The sequence below is a fragment of the Neodiprion fabricii genome, chromosome 5 (assembly GCF_021155785.1).
Source record: "Neodiprion fabricii isolate iyNeoFabr1 chromosome 5, iyNeoFabr1.1, whole genome shotgun sequence".
In the NCBI taxonomy this organism is placed as follows: Eukaryota; Metazoa; Arthropoda; class Insecta; order Hymenoptera; family Diprionidae; genus Neodiprion; species Neodiprion fabricii.
The window spans coordinates 30,041,407-30,062,371 of NC_060243.1; the positions used below are offsets into that span (position 1 = coordinate 30,041,407).

At 37.2% G+C, this 20,965-nt stretch overlaps 1 protein-coding gene across 1 annotated transcript; it reads left to right on the top strand.

The window, feature by feature from the left end:
- The first annotated feature begins 836 nt into the window (after positions 1 to 836).
- On the top strand, positions 837 to 16,658 carry LOC124183131 (dual specificity tyrosine-phosphorylation-regulated kinase 2). The gene is made up of 2 exons (XM_046571208.1): positions 837 to 5,354; positions 15,740 to 16,658. Exons 1-2 carry the CDS (start codon positions 4,293 to 4,295, stop codon positions 16,478 to 16,480), a joined length of 1,803 nt encoding a protein of 600 aa, XP_046427164.1. The 5' UTR covers positions 837 to 4,292; the 3' UTR covers positions 16,481 to 16,658.
- Positions 16,659 to 20,965: the final 4,307 nt, after the last annotated feature.

Below are 20,965 nucleotides of genomic sequence, written 5' to 3' on the forward strand. Positions count from 1 at the left end.
GTGCTATAAGTTTCGCCTCGGATATTCTACAAACGGAGACAGGATACGTTTGCTCTTCTTGTCGCACTGACGCTTGAACCAATTTGGAATACCTAAGCGTTGTGACGCCGACGTCAGTTGCACGTCGTTAGTACGAAAATTGTACGGACAAGGTTTTTGCATTTACAACCATGCTTCATATTTATCGCGTCTCTCTTACTTCTAAATCCACTGCTATGGTTGCAAAATTTGTGCAAAAGCATAAAGCATTTCGTAGTTTAGTCGTATTCATTAATAAATTCTCACTGGCTTACTATTTTTTTGGAATCAAAACTGTAAGGAGTTTCCTTTCTAATCAAATTTCATATGCCAGTGACTAGCGACGCAAGTAAGAGAAAGAAGAAGCAAACTGCTCGAAATAAACGACGCGTTGAACTAAGACACGTAAAATTTCTATAGAAAGAACACTCGTTTTACTTTTCATGACAAAAAAATAGTCAGTCAGCGTAAACCTATTAATGAACATTACTGTTCAGGAAAGTGCATGAATGCCCTAACCTCCAGACTGACTTACTTTCGGTCCGAAACAGAATGCTACTTTGATTTATTATCTCACGTTATCTGCATGTTACGTTATTTGCATCGTCACACAAAGTGAACTCGCATTTTGTTTTAGACCGAAAACAAAAAGGCATTTATGCATTTTACTGTACATATATTACGAGAAACCATCAAAATGTACAGCTACACTGTATACGTAGATGCTAACCTGCGCGTATAGTTAACAACATTTGCGGCAAGATGGCGCCGTGAGCCGAGAAGAGGCCGAATAGCGGGTTCGTGCGACGTTCTGCAATCGCATTAGTAGGTTTTTGGCCTTCCTCGGGGTTCGGTGATCGCGTGCGTGTGTGCGTGGGTGTATTAAGCTGGCGTTTTCCTACGGTCCGAAGGAGCACGCCTCGAGTATTTCTAACAAATTTTCGCCTGTTTATATATGAAAAACTGTGTAACCTGACAATACCCAGTATAAAAATTGACGCACGTAACGGTACCCGACAAAGTACGGGTACACCTCTGAAATATCCGACTCGAAACAGGAACACTAGAACGCGAAAACCCCTGATTTGCACCCCCACAATAAACTAGTGAAAGAACGACCAAAAGATAGTGCACCTGTGCCGGATGTACAGTTACACGCGAGTCGTATACAAAACAAAATAAGAATAATGACCAATTAGGGTTATACGTATACGTATATGCATGCATATCGTACCTGCACACATCTATTTGACGTTTCGAATAGAAAAAAAGATACTCCACTACACTCGTGTTCGGTCTGTTTTCCCCTCTTTTGTTCGAGTGACTCGAATAAAAATAAAAAAAGAAAGAAGATCAAATAAATAGTTAATTAATTATCTTTTCACGCAATAACACACCGAGCGATAGAATAAACAAAGAAATTCGATCAAGATAGATGTATAGAAAGAGAGAGAGCTGGACTGAACAGGGAAAAACAACAGAAGAGTGGTGACATATTGTCTCGCGTTTGAAATAAACGAGTAACAGAAAACACAGGAGAATTTTCAAATAAATGTTCTCGTGCAACGTGGAAAGCTCTCGCAACGGGCTTAAATACACCCTGTTCGTACGCCCGTCTCTCTGTCTACCCAACACCTTACGGGGGCTACAAAAAGTATAAATATGGTGGATGGTGTGCGTGATGGTTAGCGAACTGGCGCGGGTTCGACAAGGGGCCAAGAAATCATACGGCAGACAGTGACTGTGTGTGGCGTTGGTCGGAAGCTAGAAACGACCCCGACCATCTGAATAATAGTAGAGGTGCGTTGTATGACGAGGACGACGACGACGACGAGGTGGAAATCGAAAAAGAGAAGGAAAAGAAAGAAGCCGCCTCCTTCTCATTCTACTGCTGGTTCATGCTCATTCTACTGACGTTGCCTTTGTCTCATCCGTATTAATCGACAAATGAAAAGTCTATCCGCTACCTGCACAGATATGCCGATCGCGAACATCGTTTTAACACCGGATAGAGTGCGTGGTGGTGGTGGTGTGCGGCTGTGAATGAAATTCGACGTCTGGGATGAATAATAAATAAACAAAAGAATCGGCCTCAGTCGTCCATCTATCATAATTATTACGAATGAATTGTTCAAATTTTTTATCAACTTTTCGAGTACGCGCATGGATACGCGACTTTGTGTGCGTTATGTGATTAATTAATACAGCAAATTTTTAACGTAAATATATATATATATATATATATATACATATGTGCATAAATACGCCGGTTTGAGGGCGAATATTATATATGCGAATGGAAAATTGTGCAAAGTGAAATATCGCACCGCAACGAAACACGGAGACAAAGACAATTGATGATAATCATCGCGGTAATGGTGATAGGTGTTTTTCAACCTCAAGTCGTGATAAAACTGCCCAAAGGAATTTTATTGTGAAGAATATATGATATAAATAAAATCATAATCGACGTACGAAAGTTTCGAAAAGAAGAACGACGATCTCAGATAAGACGCTGAAGTAAAACGTGAACGAATGATAACAGATTTGACGCACGTAACTTGAATCGTCAGTGATACATAAATATACATATGCTGTTTGATATATTGCGTGCGTGTGTGTGAGTGAATGAGTGAGTGACTGAGTGTCTGTGTGCGTGCGTATAATTTCGGATGTACGAAGTCGGAGAAATCAATCTGTCGGATTTAACCAATGAAAACTGGAGGATATCTAATTCGTGACTGAAACATATATTGCACTGCCAGGGTTAAGGTGAATACATATGATCATATTGACACTTCAAATTATACGTACGCTAACGCGTAACTCTGTGTGCGGAGAAGAGAAATGATCGATATTGATACAGGTTCTCAACGGTGTGCGTGATTGAAAAGTAAAGTGGAAGTGTGACCACTCTTGCTGTTTACCTGTAAACCGAGAAACAAGTGAGCGCCGGATTTGATACGATTAAATAGCGAATACTTATTTTCGTTCTCCGACGGTGATAAAAGTAATAAATAATAATATTAACCACAATAGTAGGAGAATAAAGAAAGCGCGAAGCGGGAGAGACTGAGAAAAACAATGAAAAACAATTGAATGGAGCGAAGTCATCAAACTTGGTCGGCCGGCCTCGTGCCAACAACCTCTCGGCTAAACGCGTGCATCTCATAATGCGTTTGTCCTCCTCGTTTACCATAGAGTATAAAATTAGACGTTCGAATCAACGTTTGAAATTTTTTCTCAAAAATATACGACGGACAAAACAAAAGAGATAGGTAATACAATCGGTTTATTAATTGCTGTTTAACGAAAATAAAGGGAATTATTAATTCAAATAAATGAACAAATAAATAAGTGAATCATAAGTGACATTTTAATAACAATCGACGATCCTATTTCAAAGTGTTGTTTCATATGAGTGTAGAAACTCGTTTTCCATAGTTCCTTACTGCATTTAAGCGGGCAATTTGAAATAGATATTTTGTATTTCAAATTGAGACTAACACTAACCGATTTCCGTGATCTTTTTATACGTTACGATTTTCATAATAAAAACGCGCAAGTATCTCTGTTTGAAGAAAATAGATTCAAACTTCGTCTAGTCTACCACATTTTTTGCATCGTTTTATTTTTCGTTTGACACTTCATTACTTGTTTTTGTTTCGTTTTATTTCTCTCTATTTAAATTATTTCATTGAAAGTACTTGTCCAATCGTTTCATCTTCATTTTTCTTTTTCGTTGTAAAAAGAAAACAACAAAAAAATTCCAAAAAAAAAAAAAAACAAAGAGGGAAAGAAACACTTTTGAAATCGTGATATAAACCAACGCTACTGCCTCTGCAATCGACGATCTCAATAAACCACAGTCACACAACTTAAATATCGCAAGACAGCAGGTGTAGACAAGAGGAAAAAGAAAAATAGAAAAGCTCTGTTCTCGGTTTTTTGTTTTGTTTTTTCTTCTCATTTAAAGTGAACATCCGCGTCTCCCCTATCAGTATAATAATCGAACAAATATATTACCGTAAAATTGAGACTGAAAACTTAACAACAAATCTCTCTATCACGTTTTAAATAAGCCGAAGTAAAAAGTTTTTCCCTTCGACGATATAATTAAATAAAATAAATACATAATAATTTTTCTAAACAGAAAAAAAAACAAAAATCATTGTAATAAATATGAGCAGGATAGAATAAATACTAACCGAAGGGAAGAACGCGATAAATATTAAATATTACAATAAAAAAATTACAATTCTAAATGGGCACAAATGACTAGCTTAGCACTAGTTAGTAGTTTTATCGAGATGCCGCTATCAAGACCGAACGCGTTTGTACCATCGAACGCGATATCGACGCAGACATACATCTCGACAAACGAAAGTAACCACTTGCCCCCGTTAAAAGGGGGCAGTCTAGTCTTGAAACAGGGTGAATCGCCCCAGAGTCACTCGGCGCACGGAAGTACGCACTTGCCAAGTTTGGGTTCGAGCGCTAACAACAGCCTGCAAAACCTTCCTAGCAATTCAGACAGCCTGAACATCAGCCTGAGTTCTCACACGAGCCATACGAGCCACAATTCTAGCTGCCACAACTCCCATTCCCAACCAAACAGCCAGTCGAGCAGTCCTATGGTGAAAAATGGCAGGACGGAAGGAAACTCTACGATTGGCGGAAAGCCTGCGACAACAATCGCGACTCCCGACACAGTTATGAAACTCTACATGAAGTACCTTACGCCGCACGAACATCACGAGATATTCAACTATCCGCAGATATACTACATCGGAGCTAACGCTAAGAAGCGACCGGGGATCATCGGGATCGCTGCTAACAACAACGGGTACGACAACGACCAGGGATCGTACATTCACATCACTCACGATCACGTAGCCTACAGATATGAGGTACTCAAGGTAATCGGCAAGGGTTCGTTTGGTCAGGTCGTCAAGGCCTATGATCACAAGACCCAGGAACACGTCGCGCTTAAGATGGTCAGGAACGAGAAGAGATTCTATCGACAGGCTCAGGAGGAGATTAGAATATTGAAGAATTTGAAGGAACAGGATAAGGACAATACAATGAACATTATACACATGTACGATTCGTTTTCCTTCAGAAATCATATGTGCATCACCTTCGAACTGCTTAGTATTAATCTTTACGAACTCATTAAGAAGAACAAGTTTCAAGGCTTCAGCCTCGCTCTTGTTAGAAAGTTTTCACACTCTCTGCTACAGTGCCTCGACGCTCTCTATAAGAACAAAATCATTCACTGCGACATGAAGCCTGAAAACGTCCTCCTCAAACAACAGGGACGCAGCGGTATCAAGGTCAGTTTATATTCATATTATACAGTACTCACTGTTTTATTGATTGGCTCAATTGTATTCAAGTACAAATGTGTCGGATGTATCTCTCACTGTCAAGTTCGAACTCCGACTATTGTCATAGTTTCACATTCGATCCATCGCTCTGTCGTTATTTTGTGTAATTTGTCTACGGTTCTTCAATCAAGCCCTTTGTATTAAATTGTATTATATTTCACATGAAAGTGGAGAGATATACTTGACGTTGAAGACGCCTTGCAAAATCACGAATTAAACATCCAACCAAAGCGATAAAATGGAAACTTCGTTGCGAAACGATGATTCTGAAATTAAGGGTTGAGGGTGTAAACTGACTTGATTCCTTGTTCAACTACTCGTTAAAAGCACACTTAACTACCCACCGTGCGTGTGACACGAATAGTGCTGCTGGTTTATTTTTATACTCGAAACAGCAGTATATTTTGAAAAATGCCAATGAGTAAAGAAACGAAAATTCTTCCCGGAAATAAACTCTTCATACTGTTGAAGAAATAAAACCTTGGATTTCAGTTGTACGACGGTGACGTTAATGAACGGCTGCTGTCTGCGAGTGGTTGCATATATAGAAACATGCACACCTTAAAGGGGGAATCTTTAAAGAGCAGAACTCAACTCAAGCAGATTTTCTAATAAGACGCTTTCAGTGAGACGGTAGTAGACTACTTACTTAGTCTTTCAAAGTGACATCACACAAGCATCAGAATTTATGGATAATGTCTCTTTACGCCTCGACGCTGTCATCGATGAATTAGTCATTTCAAGATTTTACATCTTTCGGATTCAAAATTTTCATTCAAGATAAAATCTACTTATGTACAATAATTACAATATTTCTTCTCATCTCAAGTTTGACCATAAACGAGAAAGAATGACAAAAATAACGCAATTTGTCTCTAGTAAGAAGTTCTCTGACGTCATATTGATTTGACACACTGTGCTGATCTGTGAAAAGTACTGTGATATTTTATTCAATAATTAGTGAATATTTAACACTGACAGTACAATTTCAATTATTTTTGCATGCTGTGTTAATTGTACTCGTATTTATCTGAAAAATACTTTGCACAAATTGATCCGATCTACTAATGAAACTTAACTATTCTTTGGTATTCATGTTTGGTAAAAGAGTCTTTTCAATAGTGCGCATTATGCACAGTACTTTGAAAGATCAGTAAACTTCGTTAGGTGTACGATAAAAAAAAAAAAAAAATGAATCCTGGTAAAACGAATATCTACTTTATCGACACTTGAGATTCGATTGTCTCCCAATTTTCATGATTCTTTCGACTTCTTGGAGAGCTTCAAGTTAATCCGTTTTAGGAACAGACCGCGAATGTCTTTGGCTGAGAAACGAACCCTCCCGAGTTCCTCTCTCCGAGTAAAAGTATTATTTTCTCCTTTCAAAATATAGATAGAGTGTGCTCTGGGTGAATCTTTGGTCTAGGCTAGGGGAAAACCTATGGCACCCTCTCTTCTCGTTCCTTTCTTTTCTTCCTCGGGTTTTCCGTCTAAATGTGTACCACTTCTATAAATATACTGTACTTAAAGCTTCCCGAGTAATATATATAGATATATATATATATATATATATATGCATATATATATCTACTATACGTACTTAAAAAAGTTATCTATACCTCATCTTTCGAGAATGTCCTTTACCCTTTGAGTCATAGTGTTAAGTATTCTTACCACCTATTTTATATCCATTTTTTGTATATTTAAAGAACTTTTCAACACATTTCTTTGCGGTTTTCTTCTATTTCTGATAGTATAGGTAATAGGTTTTCAATACTCGAAAGTGATTGTTGCGATATAATGTAACTTATTATTGTTAGAAACAAATTGATTGGAAAATATGTATTAGTGTTCGGGGCCTCTAATTACGAATCTGAATTCGGATTTTGAAAATTCAAGATTGGCGGATGCAATATGGTGGATAGAAATTAGAAATTTGATCGAATCCGGAGAAAAAACTCCGTCCAGGAGTTTTTGGGTTCGCCGATTACGAGTCTGAAACCAGATATTGAAAATTCAGTATGGCGAATCCAAACATGGAGTGTGTTGACCGTATTCGATCAAATTTCAAATTTTTGTCCACCACATAGGATCCGCCATTTTGAATTTTCAGAATCTAATTTCAGATTTGTAATCAGCGACCCCGAAAACTGCCTAAAGTTTTTCGGCCGGATTTGATTAAATTTGAAATTTTTGTCCGCCATCTTCAAATTTTGAAATCTGATTTCATATCCGCAATCAGCGACCATGAAAACCGTAGAATACCATCTTGTTATAAAAGTTGACTCGGCACAATAATGCGTGACTCGAGGGTTAAAAGAAGCATTTTTTTTTTCACCTCTATCTTATTAGATTTTCTTCTTTGTCCTTACTGGTGTTCGAATTTACAAGCGTGATTATCATTTTCAACGTAAGATTTCTCATACACTTTATAATATCTCTACGGAAAAAGACAACGAGTCACAAGTAAAACCTGTGTGCAAAGATGCGAGCGAAGAACAAAGAAACGATTTTCCGGTAACTGAGGAAAAAACACTGAATTCAACAGCCATCTATTTATATTCCTTTCTCATTTCTTTCCTTTCCTTTTATTCTTCTCCGTTATGTTTAACTATACATATACCTATACGTACACACTTACTCACGGTCGAGTTGTTTAACTGCTGTATGTATGTATGCATGTTATATTTTTAGGCAGCTTCGGACGAAAGACTTCCTGGGAATAAATTGGCCTATCCTAATTTTGTTTCCTCGTCATTAGATTTTTGTCGTTGTGTCGTTGTCGTTGTTGTTGTTTTTATTATTATTATTATTATTATTATTATTATTATCGTCGATATTGTCGTTGCTATTTTAAATTTATTACATTATCGAAGTTAATTCTATTCTATACAGTATTTTCTGCTAAGTTTTGCATCAATTTATCAATTTGAAAATCCCGAAATTTTTTCTTGGCAATAGAAAGCGGCTTGATAAAATATATCCACAGTTCTATTTATTGCACTCGGACATTACTCCTCTTCTGCATGTCCGCTGGCTTTCAATTTCTATAGCGCGGAAAACTTCTTTTTCTTTTAAATCCAATACGCTTGCCGTTGCTGCTGCCCAATCCTAATAAAATTTAATAAACGGCCGATTTGTCCGTGAAGTGTCAAATACAAGTTTATCGAATCAATTTGAAGCGACAGAATGACGAGGTTGACCTTTGTGACTTTAATGTCGCGATACATTTTTGAGAAATATTTTTATCTCTCAAATTTATAAAGATCGTTTGAAACTTTAGTAAACCATAGTACAGTAGTACAGATTATTATGACGCGCGTATATCTCGTTGGAAACTAAGTTACTTCAAAATAATTTTGATTATATCACATTAACTTCTGTAAGACGTTATATTTTATTTTCTATGATTTGGGGATGCAATAAATATTTGCAGTTATTGACATTTGTCGTCGCGCATTTAAGCTAATATTCACCGTCATATTTACACAATTTATTTATGGACACGTGTACATGTCCCGTTGTGTTATGTTTGAAATAATGATTTTTTTTTGTCATGTTTATTTATTGCTTGGTCGGTAGTCGTCAATCTTCGACGGCGATGTTTTGCTGCTGCTGCTTGCTGTACACATCTTTTGCCTTGCCTGCTGCAAAGCTGCCCTTATGACTCTTTGCTAAATTCAATTCCAGATTACTGTCGCAAACTGGTTTTGCCAGTCCTCTTGGTAACCGACAACTTTGTTGTGACCTCACAACACTGCCGGGGATATAGTGTCGAGGCTAAGAAATTATAACGTATATTATACTCTGGCGTATACATATATAATATGTCACGTATCTTTTTACAGGGTGTTTCAGTATCGCGCTCACGTGTTCCGTTAAGAGGATGCCACAGGCACTCGTTACCGACCGAGTAAAATGTCCCTTATTTTGGTTTTAGACGATCCTTACTGACCGAACGAAACATCCCTTATTTTGGTTACGGTCAGTCTTTATCGACCGAGTAAAATGTCCCTTATTCTGGTTGTAGACAGTCCTTACCGATCGAGAAAAACGTCCCTTATTTTGGCTATAGTCAGTCCTAGCCGGTGGAGTAGAATATCTATTATTTTTACTATAATCAGAACCTGAACATCACTGACACGAAATTACGACTGAGAATAAATCTCAAATTGTTATGTTGCGAGAATAACGGCAGGAAATACTTTACTTACAATTAGCAGTTATTCGATCAGAGATCAGACATTTTATGGCATTATTTTCGTCTTCTGTCCAGCATTACATGATGTATAATTACATAGGTTCCGATAGTAGTCAAAATAACCGACGTTATACTAGGTCGGTAAACATTGATTATACCATCCTCTTAATACCACAGCCGCAGAACTAAAAACAGGTTGCAATCTTGCTTTTTTTCAATTTAGACGATTATTATTATTATTTTTTTTTAACTGTCGTTTCTCTCCGTGCAAATCAATTATTCGATGTGTTTAATTCCTCGTGTTTTCTTTCGTTCTTCTCTTGGATATAAAACAAATTTCAAGAGTATACGAGTAAAAATACTCGTTCCTAATGCCGCGGTTATCGTAAAATTTGTTTCAACTCTCTGCGCGACGGATTTAGACTCTCTTCTTTCCGTTTCGAGTTAGGCTAATTTTTTGCTTCTTCTTCCGTCAACTTCTGCTTTTATTGGCCTGGCAACGTCGTCTGTTACAGACGCTTCTTCCGGTCAGTTTTTCAGATTGTTCAAATTGCCGATCGTAAAGATATTTTCATTCTTTTTTCCACCCCCCTTTTTTTTTTTATAGTCCACATTCTCTCCTTCGATTATCGCGCGTCATTGAAAGCTAAGCTAAGACAGCTGTACATACAAACAAAACTGAGTTACGCTAATGCAGTTATGATTTCTACCGTTAGCTGACGAAGTTTTTGTATTATAGCGCACTGATAGTAAATAATTCTTCTAATTCACAACATTAAGAATTGAATTTCATTCGAAACGTGTTAACTGTAACACGTAAGAATAACAAAAAAAAATCGATACAATTTTGTTTTTTTTCTCCTTGAGGAAAATGAACTAATTGAACAGAAAAATTGGAATAATTTTTAGTTTTGGACAGTATAACAATGAACCATTACGGCACCTCTTCTACTCGTTCTTCCGGTTTCTTAACCTTGACGATTGGATCGCGATACCGGACTAATAATAATTATGCACGTGAGGATTTTATTACTTCTTAAATTCCCCTGCATTGTCTTTGACCTAGTTAAATTAATAACTCAATCCATCGGTCGTCAATGAGCGACGTGAAACAAGAGACACATTCAACTCGATGATGTTGCGTATGAGACCATATTCAAAGAGTTCGTATACCCTACGATATAAGCCTGTGTACGAATATATATTTATTTTTTTAATTTTTTATTAATTTGCTACTCTTGCAAGTAGTACGCGACCGATGACCTTGATGCTACATCGCTTTACACTGTACAGTCATTGCTTTATAAATCTGTATAGTGTATAATAACACTCAAGGTTTGATTAACACTACGCAGTATAACGTACTCCGTGTTATTGTAAAACATGTTTGTTTGTTTTTTCTTTTTTTGGTTTATCATTATCATCGTCGTTGGGATTTAAATAAGTTTTCTTCTTCCGCGTCTACAATATATTATTCGCGATCTTTCTTCTTTTCGATTCATTCGTCATAGGATTGATCGAACAATTCTTAATTAATTGCCGGACAATCGAGCAGCGCAGATAAGAAGTAATACAAAAGACGAGAAGAATCACAAAGATTAGCGGTTGGACCGCGTTTAATAAAACTCTTCAATTCGCACATCTAAACGGTTTTCTAATCGTTTATAGCAACCAATCATCGACCTTTCTCCAGTATTTTTACTCTCCGTCAGCAGTGATTATACACACGAAATTTTATATTTAGATTTTTCGGCTATGCTAAACATTGAAAATATGTTTTAAAAAACGGTGTATATAAATATATATATACACAGAATACAGTTCTGATTATTAAATGAAAACAAATTTTGTACCCGTTATAACTTAATATTTTTATTCTTATCAAAAGCAAGAGATTTACTGCAGACGGACATTTCAAGTATCTGAATATTGACTACCTTGGGTTACTATGTATGTACAAGTATCCGTGTCTTATCTATAGATATGTCAATAGAATTATATAGATTCCGGAACATATATAAGGTAAATGAGCGTTGATCTATAACGGATTTATTATCGTATCGTAGAACGATCGTTATAATCTCTGGATATGCTAGATGAACGATGAAAAGGATTCCACACAATTTCTCGAATCAGTTCCGCAACGAAAGATAAAATACCGCGGGGATAACGACTTGTTAGATTGACACGTATTCTAAGGTTAGATTCGACGGTCATGGGTTACGTTACGTTTATTGAGATTGAGTTTGTTTCGCGCTCGGCCGACTGTGGCGCTGTAGGTTGCCCTGCGTTGCCAACATAACTGTCTAGTGTAAAAAATTAGCGGTCTCAGATTCGTTGTCCCCAAGTGTACATATCATATACTTACAATTCCGATCCATATATTTATATATATATACCGCGTTTGCAATCTTCAGACAGCCTACTTTCCCCCGGCAGTTCGATTTATTTTGTATAGTTTAATTGTTACGTTGTTGAAAAATTGATATTCTAAAAAATTAAAAGAAACGTCCTCACTTATTCAAGCTTCCAGTTTTTTTTTTTGTCGTAAAATCTTGCAAAACAATCATTTTCATCGCACAGTCTTATAAAATGCCTCGCATTCGCGGTGATTTTCTAATTCGTCAAAAAACTAATGTTCAGATCTTGTAAGAGCAAAAAAATAAAAAGGGGGGGGGGGCGACGAAAATATTTTTCTAATCTGAAACAATAAAATAATTTACATACGTACATAGAGTTATATAAGGTATACACTCATATCTATGTTCAATACAGTGTATCTTATATACTTGTGACATATTTCAACTGAGAAGGGACACATTTATACGTATTTTAGTCGAATCGATAAAATCAATGTGAGACCACGAAAATAACTGTGCTTGAAATTCATAAGGTACAAGGTAACGGTGTGTGCGTTTATGTATATACATTTGTACACATATATATATATATATATAATACATTCGGACTTATGCCTGCGTATACCGTTTGCCACGTATAAAGTTAAATTATTTTCAGTAATAAGCTCTGTGAGCTGAATGCATACATATATATAATATATTAATAACGTGCATCGTAATACGTACATGAGTATCGAACGGTAAAAATGGGAACAAAAATTAAAATATAATCCACGTTTCGTTTTACTCGTGTTGTTGTTATAATGAAGAATTTGGAAATTGAGGGGCTTTGCTAATTGGATTCAAAGAAACAGTAATTAACCGGCACTGTGATGATCCGATCATTTTCTCCCGTCCCTTTATCGCTCATTGATTGTATTATTAATGTCATTGTTATTATTATTATTGAAATATATATGTAAACTTGAATACAAGAGCCAAAGAGTTTAATAGAAATGTTAATTGATCCATTTTAATGATTAGACTTTGCGAAGTAAGGTTTCTTCACGTTGTGTATACCGTGACTCGGCAAGTTTGAATTATCAACTATTTTAGTTAGGGCTTGGAAAAGAGAAAAATAAAGAGTAATAAAAAATAATCACTCAACGTCCTTGACGTAATACTCAGGTTTATTTATTCCGGTTGACATAATTGGTTCTTTGTACACAATGATAAACCACCATGTGAATTTCAACTTCCGTAGTTGATTGTTAGACCTCCGATCTATTTCAATCGTTTATTATTTCTTTTCTCCTCTCCATCTGAACCGGAAATCTCTTGTGGTTATTATTAGACATAAAGTGTAACATGAATATAATAGTGTTGATGTTATATATATATTAGACTTCGTTTTAGATAAGGTGCAATTTTTTTTTTTTCACATATACTAGGTGGTAAAGACTAACGTTCAGACCTCGTTTCGGCAAAAAGATAATAAAAATATTGCTCCAATTTGAAACATTCTAATATTTCTTACACAGGCTTATCATTTCTTTCGCCAATATCCGATTATACATATATGTATATGCTTCGAGCTTGCAAGCTCTGGTGAAAGTGAATAACGGTTTCCGAGTGTAATAAAATTTGCATACAAACTTTTGCGGGCGTGTAATAGTGGGAAAAAAAAGAAAAAAAGAAAAAAAAATGTCGGTGATTATTTTGACTTGAAGTATTATATAGTTACGTTTTATCCCACCGTGCGAATCTCCTGCATCAGAAAATGTAAGACTGTACCTACATACCTAATAATAAAACACGAGAACGACGACCACTGGCATAATCTAAGAATTCTAACAACTAGCGAAAATATATAATACATATCGCGTCTGGACTAGTTTTCGCACGTGGTGTACTTCTCCACCTCGACGACGGGATCATAGACCCGTAGACATATCTGCACGCTTTTTTTTCTTCCCCCCCTTTGCCTACATCTAGTGAGTGAAAACTTGGCAGACGTGCAACGACGCTCTGTGAAAACTTTTTTTTTTTCTTATTTTTTTTTCATTTAACAGAACCAATTTGTAGACCCCTTTAATAGAGGAACGTTTTGTATTTAAGGAGGCCACTATCCTTCATTCCAAATATATGTATACTAACGAAAGATACTTTACGCATGTACGAAATATCGATGTTGGTTTCTTAAATTTGCTTAGAAATAACAGGCAGATAGTGGTTTAATTATATTATCTAAATAATTGAGCGGCATCTGGTAGCTTCAAATATATTGATTCGTACAGTTTACTGAATCTATTTCGTGTGGATGAAGTCTAGCCAAATTTCACCAGATCAATAGAGGCGCTATTCGATGAAATCCAAAGGTGATGTTGACCTGCCGTTTGATACGATGTTTGATAAACTCTTTTTTATCTCCCAAGTAATTTGTAGTATTGCTGTGCGATTGATCGATTAATCGGCAGCTTCGATTGGTAGTTTTTCTAATTAATCGATTAATCAACGGTTTCGATTAATCGGCAGTTTCGATTCATGTACCGATTGAGCTGCAGAATTATTACTAGGCAACTTCGATTAATCGATTAATCGAAAAAAATGATTAATCGAAGCTATCGATTAGTCTCATAGCACTAATTTGTACATGTTTTTTCGTACTAAACTTTTTCTAACCAACCTAATATCTCAGGGACTAACAGACATCTAGAAAGTTGTTGGACAACCAGTTGAGGAAATGTAAAAAAGATTTTTACGATTTTGAGCTGTGATCTTTTTTCGAATCATTGATCGCAGCCTTTGGGACTGTAGTTCGCGATCGTTTTTCATTTGCAAATTAAATACTAATTCGATAGGTAAAATAGTATAATATTGCAAAACTTAATTCTACCGTTGTTCAAAATGAGCCACCTTCGTTGTTGAGTAAAAATAATCGAACTTGTCATGAGGAATTAACGACCTATTAATCTGCAAAAGATCCGTTAGATTTCTTTACGTTACAACACAGTCGTGACATAACTCCGTGGTGAAAAACGTGTAATCTCATGTACACCCACGCGCAAACCATCAGCAATGATTTGTTGCTTTCAATGCTATAATTGGTACAGATTTTCTTCTCTCCGAGTCGCGCACGCAGGCTAGGCGAGTGGAAAATTTGTTTCGCGACATACGCACAGTGTCGTCTTTTTCTTCTCGACTATAGATAGACATGCCTTAATAATGGAACCAGCGTCAGAGTAGTTATAATAATCTCGTTAAACGGGAAATCGCGGCCCGGTATACGAAGGCTAAGAATTTACTGTTTCTAGGTCTGTCGAGATGAAACTGTGAAACTTGGCTGATCGAGCGTCTCATTGCGCATGCGCGAGATTTATCGTCTTTTAACGCAGGTTTGCCAACTCAAAATAATTCAGCTGTCAAACGGAGCTCGTTGAGGTTACGTCGGTGACGCGAATGTTTTTAGGTTAACCGAATCCCGGATAGTTGACGTAGTGATTCAAGGAGGCTCGGAAAACTCTTGTTATCATCAATTCGCCAATTGACGCGGAAGAGTTTCACATCTCACACCCCGTTTCGATCCAAGTTGGCAACCCTGCGACGTGTTCCAATCTCGCCCACCGGTAGAGTTGGATTATTTTGTGTTCGGGAGTCGATCGCTCGTCATGCCGAGTTTCACTGTTTCAGCTCTCGGTGTAAAAACAAACCAAATCTTTGGTTTATCCGCCCAAGTTCCCGATGAAAAATGCCGAATGTATCTAACCTCTCCTTGTATAATCTGTTCCCAGGTGATTGATTTCGGCTCAAGCTGTTACGAACACCAACGAGTGTACACGTATATACAGAGCAGATTTTACCGAGCGCCCGAAGTGATATTGGGAGCTAGATATGGGATGCCGATTGACATGTGGAGTCTGGGTTGTATACTGGCGGAGATGTTCACCGGTTTCCCCCTCCTACCAGGCGAAGACGAGGCCGATCAGCTGGCCTGCATAATAGAGCTGCTGGGCATGCCGCCTCAGAGGTTACTCGACAGTGCTAAGAGGTCGCGGAACTTCATAAGCTCGAAGGGGTACCCGAGGTACTGCACGGCAACTACGATGAGCGACGGGACGACAATGCTCAGTGGCGGCCTCTCGCGTCGGGGGAAAAGAAGAGGTCCTCCAGGATCTAAGGAGCTGAAGAGGGCGCTGAAGGGATGCGAAGACGCCTACTTTCTCGACTTCATACGAAAGTGCCTAGAGTGGGATCCCGAGCTTCGGATGACGCCGAATAAGGCGTTGAAGCACAACTGGCTTAGGAGGAGGCTGCCCAAACCGCCCGGTGAAAAAAATGACTCTCAACAACAGCAGCAGCAGCAGCAACAGCAACAGCAACAGCAGCAAAACGCTGTGCCGGTAACAGCGCCAACTTCCGGACTGAGGACACCCGCTTCCGGAAGTAGAAACTCGAGCAAAACAACGTCGATTCCGCCGTTAAGTTGGCGGACGGACGCGGATTTACGATCTATGCTTAAGAATTACAAATAGTACGAGATTTACCAGTCCAGTTATGGATAGTTGCGGTTGTTACTATTGTCATTATTGTGTCATCGATATGTTTGATCATCGTCGTTGCATACCTGCTGCATATGACGTCGGTTCATCGTTATCGGGTCATTGCTTATACAATGTCGTACTGCGATGACCAAAACAAAAATTGAAAGAAGAAAATACCGCGGACTAGTTTTTCTTTCTTTCTTGATTTGTTTTGGAGACTACGGGAACTTGACGAGTACGTCTGCACGGTATAGCCCTGGACTCTTTACACCCTCATTAACATGTGACAATTGTTTGGACGGCGTCCGTCAGACGAGTAGTATAGATTAAGTGATGAACGGCGGCTACGTGCGAATGACAAATTCGAATTTTAACTGTCTCTGCGTTTTTCTAAAAAAAAAAAAAAAAACACAAGACGTTTATTTTAGAGTCGACCCAAATTAAGGGTTTTAGTGTTTTGACTAACTCCAGCGTGCTGGCGGTACTACAAACTCAATTAACAAGCGGCTGGATATCGTTTTCCTTTTTTCCTCTATTTCTCTCTCTCTCTCTCTCTCTCCCCCTCTCTCTACCCCTTTTTTTTGTTATACCCAGTGATTGTGCAGGGTCTGATACGTATTGTCTAATATTGCGATTGACATAAATAAAATATGTATCTATCTATCTATGTCTCTCTCTTTCGCTCTCTCGAGATGTCTTGTGTTAGGTGAATTTAATATTGAACGAGATGAGATCGCTTCGTCGTCACATCTGCGTTTCTCTTTCGTCTGTAAATTGCCAAGAGAGGTACAGAAGGCTTCGTGACTAAGGCAGCAGTTTCAACTTGGGTCAGTTTTCTTTTTCGAACATAAAACCAGTGTCGTTCATATATGTATGTATAGAGTTTTCTTGAAACCCGACCATTGCAAACGGACCACTCAAAATCTCAATTCCCTGACCTGCTGCAGCTTTTGAGCCATCTTGGATCATATCCAGACTTTTGTAATGCATGTTTCTCATCACGTCACATGTGCAGTAAACACCTAAGTTATATGGCAATTAATATGAACCGAGTGGTCGGTTTATTCTCGACCTAAATCGGCCCTTCAATACAGACCGGGGTAAAGTATTTTTGTAAGTAAAATACTCAGCAACGGAAAATTAGCTTCAACGTTGAACCGAGAAAAAATATTTCTTACTACGACAACGGTTGTCAATATCGTTGACATTGCAGAAAAATGTGGTACAATTGAATGTTTAACGTCATTTTAATTGTCAATAGATAAACGAGATGGAGGATCGTTCATTCCATGGAACGTGGAAAAAGTTCGAAAGATATTTCTTGTCCTGATACTTCATATCTTTTAGCTGCTGCGTTGACGAGGCTACAAATTCATGTGTCTTAACTAAATTTTATCGTAAAATTCAGTGCAGTAAACTTTGTTGCTGGTTGACAGTGCGAATATAAAGTGGTGTAATAAAATAGACCGTGAATGCTGGTGACGCTCGTTAAGTTTCATTATATGCAATGAAAGAAGAAGACAAAGAGAGAGGGAGGGAGGGTGGGAGAAAGAGAGATAGAGAGAGAGAGAGTGAGGGGGGGTGGGGGGAGGGTAATTATAGGAATATGAAATAAGGATGAACTGCTGCGGGTAGTAAGATTAATATTTCAAGGCAATTGAGTTAGTCTAGTCCTTTTCAAACTATTATACCTGTAACGATAATAATTCGCGATTTTTAAGTACTACCTACTTACAGGTTTCTGTAACCATTTATTCTTATTCCACTGTTACCGATCCCCATTTCTCGTACATTTTTTATCACGCATGATTCTTTCCTTTGTTAATCGGCATAATTGAATGGTTTGGACACAGGTGAAGGAGCTAGTTCCGTCTGATAGCTTCTGACCTACATAACTATTCGTGTGCATATATATATATATATATATATATACACACACACACGCAATACAATACATACGTCTCTAGGAAGACGTCCGAGGAACAAATAGATAAACTGTTACATGTGGGCCGGCTCGTTAGTCCGCCATGACAGTTCGAATTTAGAAATCTGAGAGGGAGAGAGAGAGAGAGAGAGAGAGAGAAAGAGAGAAAGAGATAGATAGATAGATATATTGCGAGAAAAGCTTTTACCTACTTTTTATTCTTCTTTGTAATTGTTTCATTTTTAAATGTGTAATACATTGAGGGGAAAATATCTCGATGTTGTTACAGTCGCTTTAGCGACGTATTGAAACTTGAACCATCTTAAACTGATGAAACTTTTAGTCAAATTTTTAATTTCCCATAGTTGACAATCTATCGAATTGGGTATCCACATCCAACGTTATATTCTTCATCAGATATCGCAACGGCTGCTACATATGTATAAGTATATACATAATTTCTAACGTGCGTGTAATTTTTAAATTTCGAATTGCACGATCGTCCTTGCTTTTATTACGTTTTGCAATCGGAATCGCTGTAAAAAAAAAGAAATCTGGAAAAGTAATCAACTTGAAATGATTTGTAGCATGAGAAAAGATGCGGGAAAAAGAAACATGTTAATAACCATTGAAAACAGGTTGCTGGGTTACTTGACCTCAAGACTACATGCGATAAGATATAACTTCTTCTCATACAGAAGTGAAAACTCAAATTAATTTCCGGTAAGAAAACAGAAAAAAAAAAAAAAAATAGACAAAAAAAAACAAAAAACAATGAACCAAAAACAATTCTGAGATTGCGGTTAAATTGTATGAGGTAAAAAAGTGAGCGATATTTGAGATGCAAAGCCGTTCAGAAATCTACAATAGTGAAATAAGAAAGAAATGAAAATGAAACAAAATTATATAGATATATATATTGACACAGATAGTTGAAGAAGTCATTATTACATACCTATATGTATAGACGATGAGGATGTTTAGTAATTGAGCCCCGTGATATACGGAACAGAGTAATTGTTTTGTGATATGGAACTTAAAGACACACACAGGCATATATGTATATACACACATGGTGCATACCCACCTGTTATATATTACATGGATAGTTTATATCCGATAGTAGGCTACATACGCTACGAGTTGAATGGAAATTGTTTAATAAGAGTTTGACTAGCAGCGGTTGCGTCTTGAAAGTACTGTAAAAATGGTAGTAAAAAGACCGACGAGAGAAAGAAGTGTTTAGTAAATGAGGCTGATTCTCTTTTTTTTTATTTATTTTATCTCCCATCTCCACAGGAGAAACGAACAAAACGATTTTGAAATTCTTTGCAATTTCAAGTTTTCAATTCATGTCTTTTCGAAGTGTCGTAGCGTATTAATTTTAATTATAGCGAAAGAAGGAAAATGAGAAAAAGAAAAACATAAAACGAAAGAAAGAAACCAAAATTCAACACCGACAGCAGTTGCCCGCAGGTAACGGTGGGCTCCTAGGGACTTTTTTCTGACTGTCGCGATTGGTATTGCGTCGGCTGCTGACTCGCAATCGGGCGCTAACTGTCAGCCAATAAAATTCGAACGACTTGACGCACGCGCATAAGGTGCGCACTTTCTTCATGGACACGGTATATACATATATATATATGTATGTATGTATGTGTCGTTTCGTATAAGTGATATATAATAGGATTAGCAATTGTAGACGTATTTATATTGTAATAGATATATCTAGAATATTTGCGTGATATATTTGCATTCGGTCGAGTTTTTACGCTTTTGTATTACACAATGTACGTATAAGCACGTATAACGAACCGAGAGATTCGCAACACGGCGGGGTGTTTTCCAGTTCGAATACTTTTGTCGCGGTAAATTAAACGATTAAAAAGATAGAGAAAAATATAGGTTTTTACAGACCTTAAACAAATAGAAAAAAAAAAAAAATACGATAATTCTGAGCATGAAATATCTACACACACACACACCCACACGCGCGTATCGTATTATATACAAATTATACGTGAACTATTGGACGAAATATAGTTTACTTTTTTTACTTTATTTATGCATACGTTATAACCTATATACACATATAGTATGAATTTTTATTTTAAATATATACTCGACAAGTTTTTAGTTTCATCTTTTGTTTGTATATGATAGAAAGTTGAGTTTTTTAAACATTCTTTTTTTATCCATCATCTCCGTATTGAGTCTGTAGCTTGGTGCTAGTTTTTGATTTGTCACTATCTTTGTTTCGAGACAGCTCCCTTATGAGCTCTTAGCATTTTTTTGAAATTGGCCAGCAGCTGCGTGAATTAAGTTCAATCAATTGACAAAGATCTTTCGTACGCATATGATATTGTGATATTGGTTTAACGTAAGCCTTATTTTTATTTCTTATGACAATTTAGAGACAATAATGATGAGAAAAAAAGTACAGATTTGTCGGTAAAACATTGAAAATCGATTTACTTCCGGTAGAACCGAAAGTTCAAATTAAACGGGACATGGCAATTTTTCACGCCCACCATTTGGTTGTAAAATCCTGT